Consider the following 18,571-nt stretch of genomic DNA (forward strand, 5'->3'; position numbering starts at 1 on the left):
GTTGGTAACTACAGTTAAAATTGCGGGGCTGGGGGTGCGAGTCCTTCAGGCAAGTCGAACCCAAATCACTCGCACCCCTCCTGTCTCGCAGACCCTGGTTCGATGGAGTGTTGTTCAGAGTAGGATTGGTGTGCCAATACGTTTGTGTTCGAAGCTAATGTGAGTGGGATTAAAATTATCATTGCAAAAAATTAAGTCCAGTAGGCACTGCTTAAACTAACTTGGATCTATCGAACTGGTCAGATTAAGGTCTGCAATATGATTCAGATCTTCCGCCGCCCACTTCTCGTAATCCATAACAACACGGAGATGAAAGTTTTCACAGACAAGTGAAAGTGTTTACGGAAGTGATGTCAGCATGACTTCTTTGGTGGTATACGTTGGCATACGCCCCCTCCACAATTATTTCTGTGTGTGTGTGTGTGTGTGTGTGTAAAAGTAGTAAGATTTAAAGGTTGAACTCTATAAAAACAGTTCCACATTGTGACTTCCCATCACATAGAATATGGAGGAATGATCTTCACTTGTCCCACCACAACGGCCCTTTTCAATGCCAGGCTCCCTTGGGCATACTTTTCACCAGTGGACCGATACCCCCACGACCCATCTGTCGTTACTCAGATGGGTTACCCTGTTGATGATTATGAGGAGGCGGGTTCACTTGGAGTGTCAATCATCTCCCTGGCGCCAGAGGTTGCCTTGCCCCCAGTCCAACTGTTCCGTGATCAACTTACCAGGGCTTAGTCACTCAGCATCGGCATCCCCCTCCATCGAGGCGCCTGCCAAAATGGTGGTGGAGGTCTGCGAAACCACATCTGCAGCCAGGCGGGATATCCTCTGCCCGCAGCCCCACAATCATGCGGAAGACTGCCAGCACCAGCGACTGCTGGTGAGCAGCCGGACGCGCTCCTCACTCCAGACCAGTGGGTGCTGGGAGAGCCTCTCACCGTTTGGCTCCCATTTGGTCCAATACACCTGTAGTAAATAAAAGCAAAGATGTGAAAAATGTTATATTTTCAACAAAGAGCAATCATATGATACCCCCTCCCATCCACCCTGCCTCTCTCGAGCCACTCTGTAGATACAGACTTCAGGCAACGGCCCAGGTTTGCCACCATCTTGCCTTCAGTTCTTCCTACCAAGAGGATGAGATTGGAAATCCTTGATTTAGCTGCAGATAAGCCATCCGGTGTGTCAAGCTCGCGGATTCTGAGGGGCAGCTTACTGCTTGTCTCGTTACTAGAAAAAGCGCCAATGACATTACCGCCGACAACGTGATTTGCAGAGCTACTTCGGCCAGTTCTCCATGTTTGGCTGCCCCACTAGACCAAACCAGGGCTACCCACTCGTGCCACATCGGCAGGTCCCCAACCGGCATTTCTATGCTGATTCCTGCGGGGGGGTTTCTAGCACTGAGATCCTGGCAGTTTATAGATGAGAACCACAGAGACTCTACGCAGGTCCCGCAGACAAGAATCTCTGCAGATAGCCACGCCCCCCACTCTCCCATCTGAGCAAAATGAGAACCGCGTTATATAAATATCAATGCTGTTCTCACTTACGTCCTCAGTCACCAGGTGAGCCCCCTCGCCCCTCGCCTGTCTGCTGCGATGAGGGCAGATCAAAGGTACACTGAGTTTATGGGTAACGTCCCCCACTTGAAGGCGTGCTCCGTCTCCCTATACTACCCAGAATGGCATCTCAGGTGCTCACTACCTCTATGGCTAGACAGATCACTGAGACGGGGTTACACATGCAGTTTTGTGATAACCCTAACCCTCAGGAGCACACGTCCGCATCTTGGTTTCCAGAGCTGGTCCGGTCACTGGCGGGGGAAATTTTCAGATCGCGAGCTGAAAGTCCTGTCGGACGAGGTGCAGAGGCATTCCTCAAAACTTCAGCCAAGGAATTTAAACGTGACAGAGAGAAACCGTAGTTGGGCTTTAATATCCCAGTCTGTCAGTGCTGTTGGTGATTTCAAACGCACACCTTCAGACTGTAAAAGAAGATGGCAAAATTTGAAGTGGAGGACAACAGAATAAATTTCACACAATGCCTCACAAGCTTGTCAAATGGGACACCCCTTATACATGCACTTCAGTTACCACCAACCCTCTGAAGACGCTAATTTTCACTCTAACTCTGTGTGGCTATTAGCGCTGGTGTCTGTGAATTGGACTTTTTTTGCAATGAGGCTCATTTGCATAGAAACGGGCCAATTTTCCAAATGTATGCATATTACTTAATTTTAATGCCAGCAGAGCACCAAGACGCCATTTGCTTGGCAGGACAGTTAGAGGTGCATTTCACCCTTTGCGGGTGCTTTGAGAATTTGTGTTATTTATGCAGGTTTGGCAGCCGCAAAAGCCGTGCAATCCTTTTGTTAATTCTCCCCTCAGTTCACTGGGAAGTGGAGGTCTTTCGAATGCTTGTTCAAAGAAGGGTGGGCACTTTGGTCCGATTGACACTATCCCTTTAAAAAAGCTGTCTGTCAAAACAGTGCTTCTGCTTGCGCTGACATCTGGTAAACGCGTGAGGGAACTGGCCGCCTTGTCTGTGCGCCCTAGCTGCGGTTTTATGAATGCCGATCTGAGTAAAGCGTAGAAACCTAAACCGGCTTTTATACCCAAGAACCTCAGGAGCTCCTGTCACGCAAGGAACATTACTTGCTGCTAACTGCTTGACTCTTTCTACCCGACATGGCACGCTATCGATGAGGACAAACATCTCCGATTCTTATGCCCTATTCGTGCTGTGAATACACATGTCCGGCACACAACAGCTATGAGGAGCACAACTCAGCTGTTTGTTTCCCACAGCGGGGGGACTTTGGGAACGTTTCAAAAAGACTTTCTCTTTGGTTATGTGATGGCATCACACAAGCCTACATGGAAACGGTCCAGTTTTGCCACCTGGCATCAAGGCTCTCTCTACTCGCGAAGTAGCAGCATTCACTGCCCTGTATGGAGGTGTGTCAGTGGAGGACATTTGCATGGCAGCGTCATGGGCGTCAACATGTCCCTTTGTCAGATTTTATCTACTGGATGTATCTGGAGGATCCCTGTCCTCCTCTGTGCTCTGCACAGCGTCCCTACTTTAGCCCCTGCATTATGCGGATAAGTCTGTGTGAACTGCTTATCCAATATGGAAATGAGGATGGAGAGTCCCAGCTCATGATTGGTTGAACCGCCGGCCCGGCTACATCACTGACCTGCTTATCGGCATATGCAAATGAGGACGGACAGTCCCAGCGCATGATTGGTTTAACTGCCAGTCCAGATAAATGACAGACTTTCCCTGTTGAGGTGAGTCATGATGCTATTTCTGACAAGCAGAATACCACCTATGAATATAATGCCGTTACCACTGCTCTGTTATACCTAAGAATATATTATGCCTATAGGTTGGTCAGTTATACCGGCAGAGCTATTGCCTTGTCTCTTGACAGCAGGGCGTGGACTAAACTGGCTTCGCCTTATGCCAGTAAGGACTTACGGAGCTAGACGGCAGAAGATATGTGAAATAGAACGATAGTTAGCATGCTTTAACTCAAAGTTCTATGATCATAGGCAAAGACTCCAGTTTTTTCCTTCCCTGCTGTCTTCCTAGGGTCCCTGAAGATCCCCGGGGAGCAGAACAGCAGGCACACAACCCTTTTATAGTGGCAGGCCATAACTGATGGGTACATTCAAATTCAAATTTCTTCACCAAGGCACGCATGCATGCATGGGAAGCCAATAAGGACGAAGCTAGAGGGCTTCGCCTATGATCATAGAGCTTGAGTTAGAGTAAGCTAGCTATCGATGTTTCCCAGTATTTTCTCAGTTTTTGGGTGAGATTATCCACCAAATGTGGATGCAAATGCACAAACAAAATATTTAACACCTTGTCTGTGAGCAAGAAGTGGTTCCCGCAATAATAACCACATAAAAGCATACAACGTGACAGATCAAAGGGTATTGTCCTGCTTTGAATTTGTTTATATTTGAATGTGTGGGCTTTCAGTATTTTTGGTATGTCCTAAATTATCTCCTTTGTCAGCAAAAAAAGAAAGGAATTTTCATTAAAACTCTCTGCTATTTCTACACTGCAAGAGATAACTTATTCATTTTAGAGCAATATTAGTAACTGCTGTAGCCAGAATTAGAACAAGAAATATGTGAAAAGCTGTGAGGATTCCTCCCTTTGAAATCTGGTCTCATTTGATGTGTGTGTGTGTGTGTGTGTGTGGGTGTGTGCGTGTGTGTGTGTGGGTGTGTGTGTGTGTGTGTGTGTGTGTGTGTGTGTGTGTGTGTATTTTATTACTATTATTTTTGTTTTGTTGTAATTTTTGTTATTCATGATGGTTGGGCAACATTTACTATTATATATATTTCTCTGAGTACACCAGAGTACTTTTTTTTAAAGGCATTCAAAATTATGTTTTATGTGTCTTATTGTATTCAGTAGGCCATTGTTGAGGATGTAATGAAGCCATGTTTTGATCAGAAAAGATTAAAGGTACGTTTCACACATCTTTTATTTTTATTTCATTTATTCTGAGTTATGAATGACGTCCTGAATCAAAGGTCGGTCTTGAACGGTCTTGTTCAAGGATTGTTTGTTCGCTGCCAGTAGAGTTTCTCTGCTTCAGCTACGCATCGTCAACTAATGAAGCTAATGAAGCCTGGTGGGAAATATTTAAGTATAAACAATCTGAAGTTATTCAATATGCAAAAACATATTTTTCGTTTGATTTACATTTATGGCTGTCGGATGATAAGAGTATTTCTTCAATTACCAGTGGATTTGACTCCTGCAACTTTTGTCACAATCTTCCAAAACCTGTGGGCCTGCCAGGGAAGGGTTTTACTCAACCATTCTAGTATTGGGTGCTTCTTCACTCAGAATGTCATGTCTTTTAAAGAAAACTAACAAATAATAAAGATATTTTTCAATAAAGTTCTATTCCACATTGCATTTTTTCCTAGCCTATCCTAACCTATCCATTCGTATCACATATAAATGTTCCGAAGGGTATTTCTCATTAGGTGTAAAAGTAAACTGCATAGTTTACACCTTGCATTACCAACTATACAATGTCACTTAATTTGCAAAGAAGAGTGACAGCCCATAAATCTCAATAGCAGTTCTCTGCACTCCCGACACCAAGTGGGGCCTAAAAAAGATACAGATGGTGACCATGCGTACTTTCAACGTTGACCCGCTGGACAGATAAGCGATGGCCCAAGACAGATATGCAGGTAATGAGACAGTGTGCCTAACATACAGAATACAGACATATTTGTCAATTTATGTAACAGGAGTTAGTCAAGCTCAAGGCCAAGCAGTGGTTTGTGAATGAATTATGATGCACATATTTTGATGGTATTGTCCCATTTAGATTGTTGCCGGTGGAGGATTTCTAAAACCGTGTTTAAGATCAGTTTTCAAGCCTCGCACTTAAACACTATTGCGTGGTTTTTTGATAATGATAATCCCTTTTTGGGAATGGTGTATTATTTAGAGTCATCCAGGAAAATAAAAAGTCAGTGGTGGAAGACTATCTGTTAGAGTATCAATACCGCAACATTTTTCTTTGCAGTGGTTGAGCCTGAAAGGTTTTGGAGAAACCACAAAGATGCATACATCTGTCTCCCTCTCCCTGCCCACCTTAGAGAGAGAAAAACAAGAGAAATACATGAAGGCTACGGAGTTCCTGGATCCCTTTTTTTTCTGCTGCCAATCCAGTGTGAAACATTTGCACTGGACTCGGCATGAAAGATTTGGTCTCGTGAAAATCGCAGCCATTTACTTTGACCTAAGCATTTAATATGCCGCATTGAATGGATGGAGGTTTACTGTTAACACACAGACATTAAAAGGACATTCTCTCCTCTTGAGGTTTAGCAGGACATGGATGTTACATTACCCTAATGTGAGAGATAGTAGCTCTGATGCTGTGAAGCTAGATATTTGCTAAAGGCATCTTGATGTCAAGACCAGACTTGGTTTTTGGGCTGTATTGAATCTCACACTGGCAGTGGACCCTTCCATCCGTCTCCTTTCAAGACATGGTATTTGAAAATTTGGTTTTGATTTGCTGAAACCTTTGCTTTCCACAGTGTGGGGATGATGAGGGACAAATGTTGAAGTTTGTGCACAATAAAACATTTAAATAGAACAAACATCAATATATAATAAAGGTGGGCAGGGAGAGGGAGAGAAAAATAAGAGAAATACATGAAGGTTATGGAGTTCCTGGCCCCCTTGCATGCAATACTTTTGTTTTCGGCTGCGAATCCAGTGTAAAACATCTGCACTGGACTCGCCTTGAGAGATTTTGTCTCATGTGAAAATTGCACCCATTTACTTTGGGCTTTTGGACAAAACAGTAAAGAAGATGGCTTCTGTACGATATGTCATTGCAAAACTGTTTTTTTTTTTCCTCTCTTTTTTTCCTGAATTCATTTAAGTAAAAATGAGGCCGTAGTCGCCCTAGAGGCTCGGTAGAGGCTCAGCGGGAAAAGCCTTTCTTCTTTCTATAGAACTTTCCTATTGAACTGTCAACACCTCTTACCCTGTTCCTTTAGTCTCATTTGCTCAAAGACATTAAGCATTGATAGTTTTCTTGTTTCCAGGGAACTGAATACTTCATTGGGGGATACATAGAGTGGCTTCAAAAGGATTGAGACCCCTTTACTTTTTGGAGACTTGTGTTGCAGATGTAATTTTAAATGGATGAAATTCCCATTTTTGCCCATCAATCTACACTCAATAACCAACAATGACAAAGTGAAAACATGTTTTTAGAATATTTTGCAAATTTATTAAAATTTAAAAACTTAAATCTGTCATTTACATAAGTATTCAGACCCTTTGCTGTGGCACTCAAAATGGTGGTCGGGTGCATCCTGTTTGCTTTAATTATCCTTAAGATGTCTCGATAACTTGATTGTCCACCTTTTGCAAATTGAATTGATCGGATATTGGTTTAGAAAGGCACACACCTGTGCATATAAGGTCCCATAATTCACACTGCATGTTCAAGTCCAAGGAACTCTTTGTCGACCTTGTTAGGAGGTGTGCTGAGTGAACCCAGGTGCAGAGAACAAGGCAGAGGCGAGGTGGCAAAAATAGAGGTTTTAGTCAAAACAAGTACAAAACTGGGCAAAAACAAATAAGAAGTCTCGGGAGCTTGGGACAAGAGCGTTGTCATGAGGTTAGACAAACTCAAGACTGAGCGCCCGAGGACACAAACGACAGGGTCTAAATAGGGACGACCAAACGAGACACAGGTGAAACATATCATCTAATGAGGCAGGGTAATCAGGAACAGAAATAGGTGAAGCAGAGCAACCTTGAAAAGGCAGTACTGGCGGCATCTAGTGGCTGATGCTGGTAGGACCGGGGCGAACCCTGACAGGACCCCCCCGTCTAGGAACGGCCAGGGAGTGTCGGGTGGCGACGGCGGAAATCCTGGATCAGAGAGGGGTCCAGGATATCCCGGGCCGGAACCCAGGAGCGCTCCTCCGGCCCGTAACCCTCCCAGTCCACCAGGTATTGCAGGGCCCTGCGGACCCGGCGGGAGTCCAGGAGCCGGCGGACCGTGTAGGCGGGCTGACCGTCGATGATGCGAGGCGCCGGAGGAGGCCTCGTGGTGGGCGCCAAGGTGCTGGTGACCACCGGTCGGAGCCGCGACACGTGGAAGGTGGGGTTTATCCTCATCGACCTGGGGAGCAGAAGACGGTATGCGGCAGGATTGACCCGCCGCACGATCTTGAAGGGCCCAACATACCGTGGCGCAAGCTTGCGTGATTCCACCCGTAATGGAAGGTCCCTGGTGGACAGCCAGACCCTCTGGCCCGGACGGAGCATAGGCGCTGGTCTGCGCCGTCGGTTGGCCTGGATCTGCTGCTGCCGGGATGTCCTCAGCAGGGCCTGACGAGCCCTCTGCCAGGTCCGTCGGCACCGCTGGACGAACCGCTGGGCTAACGGCACTCCCACCTCCGCCTCCTGCTCCTGAAACAGAGGAGGTACGTACCCAAACTGGCACTCAAACGGGGACATGCCAGTGGAAGAGCAGCGCAGAGTGTTGTGAGCGTATTCCACCCAAACTAGATGGTCGCTCCAGGAGGCAGGGTTGGAGGACACGAGGCACCTCAGTGTTGTCTCCAGGTCCTGGTTGACCCGCTCAGTCTGGCCATTGGATTGCGGGTGGAAACCGGAGGACAGGCTGACGGAGGCGCCGAGGAGCTGGTGGAATGCTTTCCAGAACCGGGATGCAAACTGCGGACCGCGGTCTGACACCACGTCAAGGGGCAGGCCGAACACCCTGAAAACGTGCTGCACCATGAGCTCAGCAGTCTCCAGAGCTGAGGGGAGCTTGGGCAGAGGAATAAAACGGCAAGCCTTGGAGAACCGGTCTACAACGACAAAGATGACAGTGTGGCCCCGAGACGGTGGAAGGCCGGTGATGAAGTCCACTGAGAGGTGTGACCAGGGCCGACTGGGGATGGGAAGGGGATGCAGCAGCCCCATGGGACGTGACCGGGGGTTCTTGTTCTGGGTGCAGATGGTGCAGGCAGCGACGAAGGACCGGACGTCCTGCTCCATGGTAGGCCACCAGAAACGCCTGCGGAGGAACTCGAGGGTCCTGGAGATCCCCGGGTGGCCAGTGAGGCGGGATGAATGCCCCCATTGCAGGACTTGTGATCGGACAGCCTTCGGGACAAACAGGTGACCCGGGGGCCCGTTGCCGGGATCCGCCTCCCTCCTTTGGGCCTGCCGGACCTGCGTCTCGATTCCCCAGCGGACCGGAGCCAAGATGCAGGAGCTCTGGAGAATGGGCTCGGGGAGTTCAACCAGCTCAGGAGGGTCAAACTGTCTGGAGAGAGCATCGGGCTTGAGGTTCTTGGACCCGGGACGATACGACAGGATGAAGTTGAACCGATTGAAGAACAAGGCCCATCGGGCTTGACGGGAGTTGAGGCGTTTGGCCTCCTGAATGTATGTCAGGTTCTTGTGGTCGGTCCAGACGACAAATGGGTGTTGGGCCCCCTCCAGCCAGTGCCGCCACTCCTCCAACGCCAGTTTGACTGCCAGTAGCTCCCGGTTCCCTATGTCATAGTTCCGTTCCGCTGGGGTGAGGCGACGGGAGAAGAAAGCACATGGATGGAGCTTCCTGTCGTGAGTCCTTTGGGACAAAACGGCCCCCACTCCCACATCGGAAGCATCCACCTCCACCACGAAGGGTAGGGTAGGCTCTGGTGTGGCCAGGACAGGGGCAGCGGTGAACCGCATCTTGAGAGCCCTGAACGCCCCCTCAGCCTCCGCAGTCCAGGCGAAGCGGGCTGTGGATGTCCTAGTGAGGGCGGTGAGGGGAGCTGCCACCGTGCTAAAACCCCGAATGAATCGCCTGTAAAAATTGGCAAACCCGAGGAAGCGCTGCACCTGTTTGACCGAGGTGGGTGGTGGCCAGTCCCGGACGGCCTCGGTCTTGGCAGGATCCATCTGGACGTGACCCTCGGTGATGACGAACCCCAGGAACTGAACGGTGGTGGCGTGGAACTCACTCTTCTCCAGCTTCACATAGAGGCCATTGGCGAGCAGGCGGTGAAGGACCTGTCTCACATGCTGTATGTGTTCGGGAAGGGTCCTGGAGAAGATGAGGATGTCATCGATGTAGACGAACACGGAGCGATTGAGAAACTCACGGAGGACGTCGTTTACAAAGGCCTGGAAGACAGCGGGAGCATTGGCCAATCCAAAAGGCATGACCAGGTATTCATAATGGCCGGTAGGTGTGTTGAAGGCGGTCTTCCACTCATCCCCCTCGCGGACGCGGACGAGATTGTATGCGTTTCGAAGATCGAGTTTGGTGAAGATGGTGGCGCCTTGCAGTTGCTCGAAAGATGTGGACATGAGAGGAAGGGGGTAGCGATTCTTGACCGTGATCTTGTTCAGACCACGGTAATCAATGCAGGGACGCAGGCCGCCATCCTTCTTACCCACGAAGAAAAACCCTGCGCCCGCCGGGGGGGTAGAAGGGCGGATGAAACCTGAGGTGAGGGCCCCCCGGATGTACTCCTCCATGGCTGTAGTCTCAGGGGCAGAGAGAGAGAAGAGACGTCCTCGAGGAGGGCAGGTGCCAGGCAGAAGGTCGATGGCGCAGTCATAGGACCGATGGGGAGGAAGCGTGGTGGCCCGTCTCTTGCTGAAGACCTCCCTCAGATCGGCATACTCGTGGGGCACTCGTGAAAACTCGGGATGGATGGGACCTTGAATACGGACTGGAGCCAGGACACGGACAGGAACTCCGGAGTGGGCAGGGGCTTGTCAAGGGGCCCGAGCTTGGACACGGACTGGAGACTCGAGAGGGTGAGAAGACGGACTAGAACGAAGACAGGTGGTGTGGCAGGCAGGGCCCCATTCGGTGAGACACCCGGAGGCCCAGTCCAGATGTGGGTTGTGACGGGCTAGCCATGGGTAGCCCAGGACCAGTGGAAACTCAGGGGAGTGGATGAGGTGGAGCTGGATTACCTCTGAATGTTTTCCCTCCAGTGACAGCCAAAGGGGGGCGGTCCGATGGCACACGCTACCGGACCCCAGTGGTCTTCCATCCAGGGCTGTCACCGTGAGAGGATGCTCTAGAGGTGCCAGAGGGAGCTTTAGGGCCTTTGCTAGCCCTACATCCAGGAAGCTTCCTGCAGCGCCGGAATCCACCATAGCTTGGAGGGAGTGATGTTGATCTCCCCAGGCGAGGGAGGCAGCCAGCAGGACCCTGGTCGCCTCGAGCTCGGGAGAGAAGGTTGGCCTCGTCGCAGTTCTCCCTACCCTGGACGAGAGTTGGCTTTTCCCGAGAGCTCAGGGCAGGAAGAACGGAAATGCCCCGGGATCCCACAGTACAGGCAGCAGCGCTCTCTCATCCGCCGGTCACGTTCGGACCGAGAGAGCCGTGTGCTGCCTACTTGCATCGGCTCCTCCCTTGATGCTGGAGGCGAGCTCGGGATAGCCAGGAGATGCTCGGGAGGCCTCGTCCCCAGAGCCGCTCTGCGCGCTAGTGTTGGTGAAGCGGGGAAATCGCGTTCCCTTTGTCTCTCCCGGAGGCGGTTGTCCACCCGAATCGCTGCATCGATGAGCGTGTCCAGGTCCTCCTGCGCCTCCCGGGATGCCAGCTCGTCCTTGACCCCCTCATTGAGGCCCCCCTGGAAGGCCGCGATGAGTGCCTCGCTGTTCCATCCAGACGCCACGGCGAGGGTGCGGAATGCGATGGCGTAGTCCGCCACGCTCTGTCCCCCCTGGCGGAGCCGGAGTAGCCGTGTCGACGCCTCCCTCCCACTGACTGAGTGGTCGAACACTCGGCGCATCTCCCCGGCAAAAGCCTGGTAGCTGGAGCAGGCCGGGGTTTGCCGATTCCAGATGGCTGTGGCCCAGGAGAGTGCTTTGCCGGTGAGTAGCGTGACCACGTATGCCACCTGTGAGCGCTGGGTGGGGAACTGTGACGGCTGGAGCTCGAAAGCCAGGGAGCATTGTGTCAGAAAGCCACGACAGCCCCCTGGGTTACCGTCGTACCTCGCTGGCGCCGGCAGTCGTGGTTCGCGGTGCTCTGGAGGACGCGGGTCCATGGGAGGCAGCGCTGGCGCAGGGCCCATAGGTGGAGCCGGTGCCTGGCTCTGTTGGACGGCCTGGGCGAGCGACTGCAGGTTTTCCAGGACCTGTTGGAGAACCCGCTCGTGTCGGCCAATCGCAGCCCCCTGGTGCGTCAAGGCCACCCGCAGGCTTTCCACCTCTGGAGGCTGGCTCTCTGCTGGGTCCATGTCATGGCTCAGTCTTGCTGTTAGGAGGTGTGCTGAGTGAACCCAGGTGCAGAGAACAAGGCAGAGGCGAGGTGGCAAAAATAGAGGTTTTACTCAAAACAAGTACAAAACTGGGCAAAAACAAATAAGAAGTCTCGGGAGCTTGGGACAAGAGCGTTGTCATGAGGTTAGACAAACTCAAGACTGAGCGCCCGAGGACACAAACGACAGGGTCTAAATAGGGACGACCAAACGAGACACAGGTGAAACATATCATCTAATGAGGCAGGGTAATCAGGAACAGAAATAGGTGAAGCAGAGCAACCTTGAAAAGGCAGTACTGGCGGCATCTAGTGGCTGATGCTGGTAGGACCCGGGCGAACCCTGACAGACCTTCATGATGAAATGGCAAGGCATAGATCAGGGCAAGGGTATAAAACCATTTCCAAAGCTTTGAGTGTTCCCAGGAGCACAGTGGCCTCAATAATTGTGAAATGGAGAAGTTTGAAACCACCAGGACTCTTTCTCGACCTGGGCATCCAGCCAAACTGAATAACCAAGCAAGAAGAGCCTTTGTCAGGGAGGTAACCAAGAACCCAACAGTCGCTCTAAGAGAGCTTTGGAAGTCCTCTGCAGAGATGGGAGAACCTGCAGGAAGGATGACCATCTCAGCAGCACTCCATCTATCAGGCCTTTATGTTGGAGTGGCTAGACGGAAGCCACTCTTGAGTAAAAGGCATGACAGCCCACTTGGAGTTTACCAAACAGTATTAAAAGGACTCTGAGAATATGAGGAAAAAGATTCTCTGGTCTCATGAGACAAAAAAATTACTATTTTGGGCAGAGCTGCAAGTACTTTATCTGGCAAATACCAGGTACTGCTCATTACCTGGCTAATACCATCCCTACAGTGAAGCATGAGGGTGGCAGCATCATGCCATTGGGGTGCTTCCCAGCGGCAGGGACAGGGAGACTGGTCAGAATTGAGGGAGGGATGAATGCGGCCAAATATATAGAGTTCCTCGAAGAAAACCTGCTCCAGAGCACACACAACCTCAGACTGGAGCGATGGTTCACCATTCTGCATGACAATGCCCCGAAGCATACACCCGGCGGTGGAGTGGCTTTGGGACAGTGCTTGAGTGGCCCAGCCAAAGCCCAGACTTAAACCCCATAGAACATCTGTGGAGAGACCTGATGGCAGTTCACAGACGCTTCCCATCAAATCTGAGGGAGCTTGAGAGGATCTGGCAGGCAGAATGGGATAAACTTCCCAAATCCAAGTGTGCAAAGCTTGTAGAGACTTACCTAAGAAGATTCAAAGCTGTAATTGCTACCAAAGGGCCTCAGTATGTTTCTCATTTTCATCCAAATTATGTGTGTGTTTGTGTGTGTTTCACATTTGATAGTTCCATTTCTTTGTAAACACGACAGCTACTCCTACATCCATCAGTTCCTATCAAAACAAGCAATCCTTAAGGTTAATTCATGAAATCAAATTCATTTTAGAGGTAGATCTTGTCCTATAATCAATGTGATTCATACTTCCACATACATTTATTCTATCCATGTATATTCATATAATTGGCTTATTTACTTAATAACTGCTGCACTAGTCTTCCAGTGCCCAGGATAAGAAAAGTGTGACCGTTTAAAAAAAAAAAAAAACAAGTACATGAAATTTTAATGCTGTGTGTCCTATTTTTTGCCAGTTTTGTTCCCAGTGAGTCATTAAAAAATGTTCATGTTGTTGTTGCGCCCCAAATCAACCTTCATCTTTATTGATTCACATTATAAAAACAAGCGTTTTGTATACCGCATCAAATGGAGGAGGTTTCCTCCTTACACACAGATATTAAAAGGACATTCTCTCCCCTCGAGGTTAAGCAGGACATGGATGTTACATTACCCTAATGTGAGAGATAGGAGCTGTGATGCTGTGAAGCCAGATATTTGCTAAAGGCATCTTGTTGTCACGACCAGACTTTTTTGGGCTGTATTGAATCTAACACTGGCAGTGGACCCTTCCCTCTGTTTCTTTTCAAGACATGGTATTTGAAAATTTGGTTTTGATTTGTTTAAACATTTGCTTTCCCCAGTGTGCGAATGATGAGGGAGAAATGTTGAGTTTTGGCACAATAAAAATTTTAAACAGAACAAACACATCAATCTATAATAAAGGTGGGCAGGGAGAGGGAGATAAAAATAAGAGAAAATACATGAAGGTTATGGAGTTCCTGGACCCCTTGCAATTTTTCTTTTTCTGCTGCGAATCCCGTGTGAAACATTTGCCCTGGACTCGGTGTTAAAGATTTTGTCTTGTGTGAAAATCGCAGCCATTTACTTTGGGCTTTTGGACAAAACAGTAAAGAAGGTGGCTTCTGCACTATGTCATTGCAAAACTGTTTTTTTCCCTCCCTTTGGCACCACTAGAAAAGGTCTGGGACAATTATTTTCACATATACTTTTTGATTTTGACCATGTTCCACATCAGGAATTGTCTTCTGGCAATTAAATTGAATGTTTTAAAATAGAATCCAAGCCTTGAAAATAGTTAGCAATTTAGATATAAGAGATGCTGGTATTATCGTATGGCCCATTGTGGACACATTCTATCATTCTACGTATGTGTTGCCTTTGTAGAGATATCTAACATAGCACAAAGAGTTCCCTGCACTTTGAAACATAAAAACCAGGGTTCCTCTGAGGGAAAACAGAAAAGTAATGTGGGAGAGAACTCAGGTTGTCTCTCAGGGTTAGTCTGGATGTCTCTTGGAGAAGTAGATTTACATTGAATGTTATAGCAATATTAGAAGAAAGTAAGGCATCGAGAAAGAACTTAAAATAAGACAGTCCTCAAGGAGTAAGTAGGTCCAAGCACCATGAGGTTTGGACTTGCTGTGTCATACTCTGAAAACTGCTCTCTCTGTTAAAACTACACAAGGATCTTAATAGAGCTGCCCGATGAAAGTCGACGAGTCGAATCATCAGGCAGAAACCCGTCAGTCGACTGAGATTCTTCAAGTCGAGCGGTTGTTTTTTTAAAAACAGGATAAAACAGATAGAAGCTTACAAATGCACAGAGATAACATTTCAATGGGGAATTATAAATAAGGGAAATCATAAATATATTTGTGAAATTTAATATGTGTGAATCAAACCTGGCTGTCCGTGCTCCCTGATAGTCATGCGCCCTGATTCCTCCAAATAAAACAACTAAAAACAGTGTGGGGACGGGGCACAGAGGAACGGGGCACAACTCGTAGGCTCATAAAGATTATTTTCTGCGTAAAGCGCATGGAGAGGGGGTGATTGGGGAGAGAATCACGGGGAAAGTGTCCCCATTGCACACAGTTTCATTCCATACCGTTCCATACGCATTCATTCCATTAGGTGACGTAAAATAATATAACATCTAAAATAATAACACACTGTTTTGGTGCGCTGGTCGCGGGCAGCCGGTCGCTGACAGCCGGTGGATGTCGCATCATTGGTACCATCGGAGAGGGAGACAGGTGCGCCCTGATTGCTCCCTTTCCGGTTTCGATTGCTCAGGTTTCGTTCCATATGCACTTGGTTCGTCCCATAAGAAACTAGGGATGGTGTCAAGACAAGAGCTCCCCTCCCATGTGTGTGGTGATGCGTGATTTCCCCTGTGCGATTGCTAGGATTGAGCAACAGGTGCAGAGCCACCCCCCGATCCAAGGCCCAATATACTAGACCCAACAACACAGGTGTGGCTGCTTAAATCGCACCACCCCCACACCGCAGTAAATTATCATTATATGAGTCAATATGTGTATGTAGTCTTTAATTTGTGCCATCTTAACACAGCTTTTCATGCTGTTTTTCTTTTTTCCTTTTTCGTTTTTTTTCTCCTCCAGTTTGCAACCTACCTGGCTAAAGTAAACTTCCCCCATGTCTGTATCCTGGATGGAGGGATCAACAAGATGAAGCTCACCGGACTCCTGACGGTTCCCTCCCCACAGATCTGATCCAGAGACCCAAGGCCACCAAACGTGAACAAAAGGGAAAAGAGCATAACCATGCATTTGGTATTGAGTTCTAATTCTGTCTACTGTGTCTGGAAAAACTGCAATATAAGACCTCCAGTAAATCCTGAATTTCAACCAACCACCCCAGAGTTCGATTAAGTGTTATCTTATGTAAATGTTTTCCGGATGAAGTCATTCAGTTCATTAAAGGTTGGTGATGTGTGGTCAAGACAAACTGCAGCCCCATATTAAAGCTTTTTTATCTGATGTAAATTACTATTAAGTTCTATTGTTGTCGTGTTTTATGCATCGATGTCTCGACACCCATGACGTCACCACTGTGGAACTACTCTGAGGTTACTCAATCTCCGTCTGAGAGATAATGTGAGCTTTGGTACGTTACAAAAGCTCACATTATCTCTCAGACGGATCAGATTCATCTGGACTTCTGCTTCATTGGGCTGGACAACCTAAATTTTCCGTATGGCCTAGTTAAGTGAGCATGAAGAACAAACTTGTTTGTCAATGAGGCTATTTCATGTATAGTTTTGGAATTTCCACTTTTTTCGATTAGATAAGACTTGATTACAATACCACTGCAACTTTATGTAGAGCAACAAAATGTTATTTGTTTGTTTTTAATAAAACCATGTCCAACTGAATGATGATCCAAGAATTATCACTCATTACGATCGATTTGGAGAAAATAATGGCTCTTTGAATTGATTCACTGGAAAAGTGTTGTAACCATCTATATGTTGAAAACATGGCATGGTGTCTGTAGCGGAATGATGCTATTGCCCTACCATGACTTTTTTTGTGGTAAAATATAAATTAATTAATTTTATTTCATTTAATTTTTTTTGGCTTTAGAAAGCCCACATTAACCCATCAGCATAACAAAACCATCATATTGTGTTTGGATTTGCCACTTCTGAGTGATGGCACACAGGCCTGAAATATTACAGATATCGGAAAGAGATCTTTAGTGAAAAAAAAAATAATAATCACTAGTGTTCCTAAGAGTCAAAGGGGAATATAAGGGAAGCCTTTCAAAAAATGGAATCAATCTCTCATTTGACTGATGGATGGTTAAAAATGTGGTTTCATGAGAGTAATGTTAGTTGACACAATATCTGTTGACGTTCGTATTTGAAGCTTACAAGGTGGAACATGGGTAAGGCAGCCTGTAAGCTGCATTTATAAAAGGAAGGACGGCCACTGGAGCTTCACTTCAGGATTTTTCTGTCCTATAGACCAAGGTGTGGCAGTTTCCCTGCCACACACTACCCAAGTGGCTTTTCCAGGGTTCCCATTCCTAACATAACAAAAGACCGTACTCTAAAGCAGGGACAAAAGGATAAATGGACTGCATATACAGCGCTTTTCCAGTCTTGCGACCACTCAAAGCGCTTTACAATACACGCCTCACATTCACCCATACATCGATGCAGCAACAACCATGAGCAACAACCATGTGAGGTGCACACCAGCTCATCGAGAGCAGGGTTCAGTGTCTTGCTCAAGGACACTTCAACGTGCTGCCAGAAAGAACAGGGGCTCGAACCAGGAACCCTCTGTTTACTGGACAACCCGCTGTACCTCCTGCACCACCATCACAGAGAACAGAACCAAAACAGTCCCCTTTCCTGGAGACCTGGAACAGCAAAGTCCATGGGCAACGAAACAGATTACCCCCTCCTCCCTTCCACAGCTTGGGGGTGGCCGGTGGAGGTGTGCTTGGCTGTTGCGGGGACTGCTTAAAGTGTTGGCCCGGCTGCTGGGCTGCTGATGGTCCCGGCAGTGGCTAGCTGCACGCGGTCACCCTTGGTGGCGGCTGCGGCTGATTCTCCCCATGTCCTCTGCTGGCCATCTACTGGGTGCTGCTCCCAGTCTGGTGCTGTTGCCTTTCATCGACCTGCTGGTGGCCCCAATGCCTATTCGGCCGCCCCGCCTGTGTGGCAGTTCCCCTGCCACACGCCACCCAAGTGGCTTTTCCAGGGTTCCACGACACAGAGACACATGCAATGAACAAGCCCTCCCCTCCCATGTGTTTTTGGGGGTGGGTGATTAAACATGTGCTCACTGATTGCTCTGATTGAGCAACAGGTGCACAGCCACCCCTGATCCTGGGCCCAATTAACTAGGCCCAAGACAGGTGTTGCTGCTTAACTCACACCACCCCCACACTACACAAGGCAAGAGATATTCTACTAATCTTGAAGTGTCGTCGTTACAATTGTTACAAACTCCTCTTGTCTGAATACAAACTTTAAGAGATTGTGTTGTTTTTTTTGTGAACTTGGCTTTTTCCCCCACTGAGAAGTTGGTTTTGAATTGGCCGTGGTGTTGGATGTAACCCAGGGCTCTATCTAGTGCTGGCACTCATCTCTTATCTTTGATTTCAGTGATTATATTACAGTACTTGTAAATATGTATTTATAAATTCACGTCACTGACTAACAATTCTTGTTAATAAGTGCCACAATAATTAATAATTATTGTTGGTATCACTATTGGTATTCGTATAGCTATTGTTAAAGCATACCATTTCAATGTTTTTTTTTTTTACTACTGTAGTCAAAGGTGATAAAGCCTGTCCGTCTGTTACCAGCTGCCATTGCCCTACCATGTGCCCTTTTTTTGAACGAATAGCAATACATTGATTTAATGCTACCTGGTTGAACAGGTTCATGAAATTAACAGAAATCACTCTTTTTTTTTTAAATGCTCCTGGGAGTGAAAATGGTGACATAAATGATGATATAAAGAGAGTTTGATTACTGGATTCCACACCCA

General features: G+C 47.9%; 1 protein-coding gene across 1 annotated transcript in view; it reads left to right on the plus strand.

The window, feature by feature from the left end:
- tbck (TBC1 domain containing kinase) overlaps positions 1–16,425 on the plus strand; it is a 62,169-nt gene extending 45,744 nt beyond the window's left edge. Inside the window, exon 26 of the mRNA XM_079999101.1 lies at positions 15,662–16,425. Coding sequence (XP_079855227.1) covers positions 15,662–15,772 — 111 coding nt within the window. The 3' untranslated portion in view covers positions 15,773–16,425. The remainder of the gene's footprint in view (positions 1–15,661) is intronic.
- Positions 16,426–18,571: the final 2,146 nt, after the last annotated feature.

The sequence above is a fragment of the Zeus faber genome (genome assembly GCF_960531495.2).
Source record: "Zeus faber genome assembly, chromosome: 4".
In the NCBI taxonomy this organism is placed as follows: domain Eukaryota; kingdom Metazoa; phylum Chordata; class Actinopteri; order Zeiformes; family Zeidae; genus Zeus; species Zeus faber.